The 8,902-nt window shown below is 44.0% G+C and overlaps 1 protein-coding gene across 1 annotated transcript in view; it reads left to right on the plus strand.

Annotated features, from left to right (window-relative positions):
- Position 1: 1 nt before the first annotated feature.
- ANKRD40 (ankyrin repeat domain 40) overlaps positions 2 to 8,902 on the plus strand; it is a 14,296-nt gene continuing 5,395 nt past the window's right edge. The window contains exons 1-3 of the mRNA XM_008060815.2: positions 2 to 192; positions 5,275 to 5,423; positions 6,028 to 6,513. Coding sequence (XP_008059006.1) covers positions 59 to 192; positions 5,275 to 5,423; positions 6,028 to 6,513 — 769 coding nt within the window. The 5' untranslated portion in view covers positions 2 to 58. The remainder of the gene's footprint in view (positions 193 to 5,274; positions 5,424 to 6,027; positions 6,514 to 8,902) is intronic.

Raw genomic sequence — 8,902 nt, forward strand, 5'->3', positions numbered from 1 at the left:
ACGGGCCCCAGGCGGAGTGGAGCAGGCGGGCGGGCCGGGGCCTGGGGCCGAGGGGAAGATGAGCGCCCTCCTAGAGCAGAAGGAGCAGCAGGAGAGGCTGCGGGAGGCCGCGGCCTTAGGGGACATTCGGGAGGTGCAGAAACTGGTGGAGAGCGGGGTGGATGTGAACTCCCAAAATGAGGTCAACGGCTGGTAAGTGGGGAGCTGGGGAGGCCTAGGGTCAGGGCAGCCCCTGGACGCCAGGCTAAGGCGAGGCCTGTCGCCTCGGGCCTCCGAGGCTGGGCGCGCTTGAGGCCACCCCCGGCCCCCGTGCCTCGTGCAGTCGGGAGCGCGTCCTGCCCAAATCCTTGCCCACGTGGTCCACGGGCAGTGCCCACTGGGACCCTGGCGCCCCCGCGGCCCCGCGCCCCCTGGCTGGCGGCTGCGGTTCTCAGCGACTGAGGCCCTGGAGCTCACCTCAGCTCGAGAGTTGAACTAATTTGCCCGTAGGTGCTTATGAAGAACACATCGTGCAGAGCTAAATGCATAAGCAACTGAGCAAATATGAATCTAAAAACAAGCATGATTTTTAAAGCCAAGACCAGGAAAAACATTGGCATCTCTGTTCTGCATCTCTGTTGTCTCACTACAGTGATTTGTTGCTGCTGCTGCTGCCTACAGTTGCCTGTTGAGGGAAGACTCATTTGTTTATCCTATAGAGTATTTTGCTTTGTTTTCTTATTACAGTTTCAAACATGGAATTTCATCAAGGCTTTAGATGTCTGCCTGCTGATCGAGTCCTTCCCAGTTAAAGAGTCTCATTTTAAGATGTTGCTGGTAGTCAAATCTTTAGTTTGAAGTTGCTGAATGTGGTATTATTCTACCCTCTTTGCATTTAGAATTTAAATTTTTATTTGATCCAGGTAATGCTTAACCAGCCTGTTTTGCTAGCTTAGAGTTCAAGCAAGTTTGCAAATATTTTATTTTATTTTTTTTAAGTGGAATCATGCCGAGTGCGGTGGCTCATGCCTGTAATCCCAGCACTTTGGGAGGCAGAGGCAAGAGGATTGCCTGAGCCCAGGGGTTCGAGACCAGCCTGGGCAACTTGGTGAGACCTCATCTCTACAATAAAAAAAAAAAAACAAAAGCCAATTAGTCGGGCGTGGTGGCATTCGCCTGTAGTTCCAGCTATTTGGAAGGCTGAGGTGGAAGGATTGCCTGAGCCTAGCAGGTTGAGGTTGCAGTGGCTGTGAGCCTACCTCTGCGCTCCAGCCTGGATGACAGCGAGACTCCGACTCAGAAAACTAAAAAAAAAAAAAAAAAATTTATTTTTATATATATATATATATTCGTACATATTGGAACTGAAAGGAGATAGGTTCAACCCCAGAGAATAATTTACCCTAGGCCACACAACTATTACGTGTTAGGACCAGAACCAAGGTTTCCTGACTGCCTGAAAAATCTGTCTCCTAAAGAAAACAGCCTTGGTGGTGTCCAGAAAGCCAGGAAAAAGTGGATATTGCCATTTTGTTTTGTTTAAAAGTGTTTGCAAACTTGCTGTTGTGTATGTACCTTTCTTGAGCATTGTCCTGAGGTTCAAAGTTGAGAATTACTGTTTTTGGCACTGGGAGGCACTGTTGTGTAGAAGAATGAGCTTGGTCTTTCCTTTCTGGAGAGTTCTTCATTCCTGCCTAGCTATGGGATGTTGCCCAAGTCGCTTCATTTTCTGCTTATTCTAGAAGAATGTTGAGCGTTTAATGAGATGAAGCATAATATACATAGTTAACATTTCTTCAACTGCTCTGTAGTACAGCTGTGGTTCTAAGCACTTTATATGTGTTAGCTCATTCACCGCTACTTGGGGATGTATTTGTTGTTATTCTCTCTATTTACAGATGAAGAAAACTGAGGCTAAGAAAGGTGAAGTAATTCCCCCAGTTTGCACAATGCTTCTCCCCAAGGTCATAGAATTTACAGTAGCTATAAAACAGACCTGGCATCTGACTCTGACCCTACCCTCCTAAACACAATACCTGCCTTTGAGTCAGTGTTTAGTATATGTGAGGTGAAGGTGAAGTAACTTGAAGAGGCGTCTCTCATAGCTAGAACTGGGGAAGACGTTTTATAGGCACCTCCAAAGCAACATGTCCAAGGCTGAATTCCTAGTTTCCCCTCATCCTCCAATGCCCCAAGCCTGCACCTTCAAGCCCGCCTCATCTCAGCCTCTCGGGTGTTCGGCCAGAATCCTCGGTATCCTCTTTGCCCTGTCTTTCTCCATAGCCCACATTAAATCAATCAGCCACTTCTGTCAGCTCTGGCTTCAGATATAGTCAGAATCTGACCACTTCTCACTAGCCCTCCCATGACACCTCTGGGATGAAGCCACAGTTATTTCCCTCATCTGGATCACCGCAGTAGCCTCCTAACTAGGCTCTTCTCTAGTTATACCCTACAGTCTTTCCAACACAGTGGCCAGAGGAATCCTGACTTAAAACACAGGTCAGATCATATCACTCTGCTCAAAAGTGACTCCCATGTCACTCTGAAAGGTGAAGGGTCCGATGGCCTCTATCTTCTGTCCCCCATCTCCCTCCACCTCTGTGCCTCATCTCTTGCCCGTTTGCTCACTTCTTTCTGCTGGCATCACTTTTCCTGAAATTCCATGCACAGTCTTGATTCAAGACCTTTGTGTTTTGTCTTCCCTCTGTCCCAGATGCTTTTCCTCAGACACCACATGGTTCACTCCCTCACCTTCAGATTTTTGTTTGGATGTCACCTTCTTAGTGATGTCTTTCCTTGGCCCTCACTTTAAAATTACACAGTGCCCCTCCCCATATTCTGGCATTCCCTAATCCTTTCCCAGCCTTATGGTCCCTATCAACTCAGTTCTCCCCAGCATACTACATGCTTTGCTTATTTATTTGCTGACTGTCTGTTCCCTCTTCCATAAAATGGGGTAATCTTGACAGTAGTATTTACCTCATGAGTTTTTTTGAGGATTTACATGAGTTAATGTATGTAAAGCTTTTAGGACAATGGCCAACATGTAAAGTATATCTGTGTTAACTGTGGCAATATGCTGGAAATAGGATATAGGGTTACCCTCAAAAATCTTACTCTAGCATGGAAAAGCAGAAGGGCAACTGCTTTCAATTCTTGGTTGCTCAGTAACCACAGTTTCAGCATTGATGAATGAAGCCCAGTTGGTGAATGATGCCCGGTGCCTCTGGTCTGAAATAGTTCCCAGCTCTAATAGGATATTCTTATTGCAAATGCAAAGCTTGAAGAGTTGAAGTTCAAAGATAGAGTCCTCCATCAATTGTAATTCAAGTGTCACGCATAACCCTTGGTTTTAAGGAGCAAGTGCAATGCCTCATGAAGTCGAAAAGACTGCCTGGCTACAGTGGCTCTGAGTTATAGCTACCCAGAGACACACAGCTCTAGACTGTAAATGATGGTCACAAGGGCACAGGCTGTGGGGGACATGCTTGTTGACTTAACGCCCTCTCCATGGTGATGTTTCGGCTAGTTGGTTTGTCCCAGAGTCTCTCAGAGCCACTGGCAGTAAATTACCTCCTTCTTTCTCAAGCTTGCCATGAACAAGTGATTTACTACTAGCAAGTGAGTGTTTTATTTCCAAAAGGGAGCATATTTTTCTTATCATGCGCCATTCATTTCTGAGGGATCACTTCGTTATAATTGTTCACTTTTCAAGCCTATACCATAGACGTTCATACAGAAACATACTCTAGGCTTGCGGTTCGCCCAGAATCAAGGATAGATTGGGTCCTACTCCAAGCAATGTCTACCACATCTTTGGTTCATTCCTTCAGCAAATGTTAATTAAGCACCTGTATGGGCCAGGCAGATACTTCCTTATCACAGGGAGCTTAGAATTTGGAAGTCTGGGTCAAGACTCTTCCCAACGTAAAATGCAAAAAAAGCAAAAACAGACTCTTCTCTTATTTTTCCCAAATTGACAGTCATTTCTTCATAGAGTTTACCTTAAAGTCACCTGGATAATTTAATTCTAATGAAAAATAGTGGAGAATGTCATGCTGAAACATCAATGGAATTACTCCCAGCCACACATACTATCTGTAAATTACTAATTTAAGGTGCCCAGGGCAAATCAGCTTTTTCTTGGAACCAAATAAACTTTCCAGATAATTATATTTCCCAGGTTGGTGACCTAACCCTCATGATTGAACATAATGTTCTATTTCTCATATCTGTATTTGGCTATAAGCTCTGAAGCTGTTTATCTCAGTTCAGTTAGAGAGTTGCTGAAGGAGGATATTTCAAAACGGGGGGAAAGTATTTTCTTCCATAATATGCATCCAGCTTTGGTACCTGGGGATGGATTTAGTAGCTTTGAGTCCTTCAATTTCTGTTAAGATGGAGTTTTTGCTGGCATGCTAATTACATTTCTATACAGCATTAAGATAATAGACCCTCAGAGTGTGCAGAATAGCCTCCTATGTGTACAATATTAAATGATTAGTTTTACTTAAATGGGTCTGATAGGTTGGAAGAGTCTGTTCTTGAAAAATTCTGGTTGTTGATATGCTTTTTTTTTTTTAAGTACCTTAGGAATTAAAGTATGTGTGCAGTGCCTTATGTTTACGCAGATAAGGATATGTTTGTAGCCTTCTGGAGAGAACTAGAGAAGCCAACTTTTTAAAAAATGAAAATTTGGAAATCGTGTGTGTATGTGAAGGAAAGAAAAGAGGGAAGAGTGAGCACCTGCAATTCAGACAAGAATACCTGCTGTAGTAATAATAACATAAGTAACAGAAAAAGAGACTGAGGTGACTGAGAGAGTAATACTCTGCGTATTATTGGAGTTGGCCAGCCATCCTGCTGTTGAAATTAAAACTCCTAGGATAGATTCGTTTTTTTCCCCAGGGACCAGAAATGGAACTTTAAAAATAAATCTTAGCCGGGTGTGGTAGTGTGCGCCTGTGGTTCCGGCTACTTGGAAGGCTGAGGTGGAAGGATCACTGGAGCCCAGCAGGTAGACGCTGGGGTAGCTGTGGGCATGCCACTGCACTCTAACCTGGGTGATGAGTAAGACTCCAACTCAAAAACAAAAACAAAAAATTTAAGTGTATTAAATATTTTGATTACCTGCTTTGTAGAAAGAAATGTTGGGATCACCATCCTGGTTTCCTGGTTCCAACTGAACTCTTAACAGGCTTATATGTATTTATTTACCGATGTTTAGAATTTGAAATCCCAAATCAGTTCTCCTCTTTTTAAATCATTCTTTTATTGTTTTCTTTGGAATAGGACTTGTTTACACTGGGCATGTAAACGCAACCATGGTCAGGTGGTCTCTTACCTGTTAAAATCAGGAGCTGACAAAGAGATTCTAACCACAAAAGGAGAAATGCCAGTCCAATTAACATCAAGGAGAGAAATCAGGAAGATTATGGGAGGTGAGTCTGTGTTTTGGGAGCTTTTGATTTTGTCAAACTGATTTAAGACTTGTGGTATGATTGGCTGCATTAGTAATGCCGTTCAAACACCTGGTCTGTTTCTAAAAATCTAATTACTGTGCTAGCATCGTAATTCCATGTTGTTTCTGGGGAGGTCAGAATTGTAAGGTTTTATTTTTATTTTTTGGAAAATTTTAGTGATAAAAATGGTAATCATAAGTCTAATGAAATATTCTTTTTCCTTTTGACTTGAAGAGGCAGTTAACACTGACCAAAGGACACTAGCTTCTAAAAGACACATTTTCCTTGGTAATTTTTTTTGTTTTTTGAGTCAGTCTCACTTTGTCACCTGGACTAGAATGCAGTGACTTGATCACAGTTCACTGCATCCTCAACCTCCTTGGCTCAGGAGCTCCTTCTGCCTTAGCCTCCCAAGTAGCTGGGACTATGGGTGCACACCCCCATGCCTGACTAATTTTTAAAAACAAATGTTTTGTAGAGATGAGGTTTTGCTATGTTTTCCAGGCTGGTCTTGAACTCCACGGCTCTTCCTTAGTAATTTTCAAAGGGCTGTGTCAGTGTTCTGTGTTTTCTTCTTTTTCAGTGGAAGATGATGACGATGATGATGACAACCACCCCCAGCTGAAGAAGGAGTCAGAACTGCCCTTTGTTCCCCACTACTTGGCCAACTCCCCATTCCCTTTCATCTGCACCCCCGCAGCAGAGGACTCAGCCCAGCTACAGAACGGGGGCCCCTCCACACCTCCTGCATCACCCCCTGCAGATGGCTCATCTCCATTGCTTCCCGCTGGGGAACCTCCCCTGCTGGGGGCCTTTCCCCGGGACCACACCTCTTTGGCCCTAGTTCAGAATGGTGATGTGTCTGCCCCTGCTGCCATACTCCGAACACCAGAAAGCACAAAGCCAGGTCCTGTTTGTCAGCCACCAGTGAGTCAGAGCCGCTCCCTGTTCTCTTCTGTCCCGTCCAAGCCACCGGTGTCTCTGGAGCCTCAAAATGGGACATATGCAGGACCGGCGCCAGCATTCCAGCCATTTTTCTTCACTGGAGCATTTCCATTTAATATGCAAGGTAACCCCTTACCAGCAGCCTCTACAACAGAGGAGTCGGTGACTGGGGAGGATTTTTTAATATATTTTGGGTATAACTACAAACTTACAGAAAAGTTGCAGGACTAGTATAAGGAACTCCTGTTACTCACATTCACAGATTGTTTCCCAGTGTCCATTTACCCTGATATACTCAAGTATTATTCCTATTTTATCTTTCCTAAGAACAAAAATATTCTCATATAGAACTATGGTACCATTCTTAAATTTAAGCAGTGCCACTTTGATGTGCTACTGTTCTGTAAGCCATGGTCCGTACTTTGTCAGTTGTCTCAACAATACCTTTGATAGCTGTGTCTACTGCCCCTAGCCCTGCCCCCTGCCCAGGACCACACACTGCATGTGGTTGTCATGTCCATTTTAGTCTCTGCTAATCTGGAACACCTCTTCACCCTTTTGCTATCATTTTTTTTGTTTTGTTTTGTTTTTCTTTTATTGTAGAGATGAGGTCTCGCCAAGTTGCCCAGGCGGGTCTCGAACCCGCGGGCTCAGGCAATCCACTCACCTCAGGCTCCCAAAGCGCGGGATTACAGGCTGAGCCACTGAACCCGGCTTGCTATCATTTTTAATCTTGATATTTTTGAAGAGTCCAGGCCAGTTATTTTTGTAGGATATGGTTTTTCTGTCTTTCTTTCTGTATTTATTAGTTGGTATGTTACTGTAAAGAAGGGCTTTCTCAAGCCAGGCTCGGTGGCTTAGCCTGTAATCCCGTGCCTTGGGAGGCTGAGGTGAGTGGATTGCCTGAGTCCGTGGGTTCGAGACCCACTTGGGCACCTTGGCGAGACCTCATCTCTACAATAAATTAAAAAATTTGCCGGGCATGGTAGCGCACACCTGTAGTTCCGGCTACTTGGAAGGCTTAGGTGGAAGGATCACCAGAGCCCAGCAGGTCGAGGCTGTGGGCTTTGGTGGCCGGGAGCAGCCACTGCACTCCAGCCTGGGCGACAGAGTGAAACTCCAACTCAAAAAAAAAAAAAGAGAAATACCTGCAAGAAGGGCTTTCTCTTTTTTCTCATTTCTACCAGTATGGACTAATGTATTCTTATTTAGTCAATGAGTTATGATTCCTTACTGTAATTTTTAAAATAATTAGCTGCACTTTTACCTCTTACATTTATACCAAAAAAAGGTAAAATGAAGTCATATGAGTGTACCCTAATCCAGTATGACTGGTGTTTTTATATGAGGAAATTAGGATATAGACAATATACACAAACCAAGGGGTGACAACATGAGGACACAGTGCAAAGGCAGTCATCTGCAAGCCAAGGAAAGAGGCCTTAGAAGAAACCAAATATGCTGACACCTTGATCTTTGACTTTAAACCTCCAGAACTATAAGAAAATAAATTTTGTTATTTAAGCCCCCCCCCCAAAAAAAATCAAATTATACCAGATTTGGCTAGTGGGAGGCCCTTCAAGCTAGTTCTTGTGTCCCTTCTATATATCCCTATCATTATTATTATTATTATTATTTTTTTTTGAGCTGGAGTCTCACTCTGTCACCCAGACTGGAGTGCAGTGGCCACTCTCGGCCACTGCAGCCTCCACAGCCTCGACCTGCTGGGCTCCGGCGATCCTTCTGCCTCAGCCTTCCAAGTAGCTGGAATTACAGGCATGCACTACCACGCCCAGCTGATTTTTTTTTTAAATTTTATTGTAGAGATGAGGTCTCGCTGCCCAGGCAGCTCTCAAACCTACGGGCTCAGGCAATCCACTCACCTCAGCCTCCCAAAGGCGCAGGATTACAGGCTGAGCCACCGAGCCTGGCTAAAAAATTCTTAAAAAGATATAAATAGGTCATTGCTTTGTTAAACTCTGGTGTGTTCACGTGATCTCAGAGTTATGCCCACCAAGTTTCTTGTCTTTGATCCCTTCCCTTACCTTGGGGAGGTGAGTCTCCTCTCTCTCTCTAATTTACTTTATAAATAAACTATATTTTCTATTCTTAAAAAAAGATATAAAGAAATATAGATATATGTGTACATGTGAATATATAAATGTTTATGTGTTTGTCTGGGTGCTTGCTTTTCTCTTTCTTTCTTCCTGGATCTATCCTCTGAGTAGGCCTAGAAGAAAGACACACCTGTAACAATGAGGACACCTAGTGCCCACATCCTAGTGTCTAAATACCATCCTCCACCAAAAAGAACCAAGATTTGGAGAAATGGCTGACTCTAGGGTTGGGTGCAGGGAAGGTTGTACCATGTACCATGTGCCTGGAATATCTTGCTGCACCAGAAAGTGAGGAAGTGCTCTAAGAATGATAGGGATAGCTGGAATAAGAGTGAGACTCCAACTCAAAAGAATGATAGGGATAGCCGGAACAATAGTGAGACTCCAACTCAAGAA

The sequence above is a fragment of the Carlito syrichta genome, unplaced genomic scaffold (genome assembly GCF_000164805.1).
Source record: "Carlito syrichta isolate Samal-C Ts95f unplaced genomic scaffold, Tarsius_syrichta-2.0.1 Scaffold304743, whole genome shotgun sequence".
NCBI classification, from domain to species: domain Eukaryota; kingdom Metazoa; phylum Chordata; class Mammalia; order Primates; family Tarsiidae; genus Carlito; species Carlito syrichta.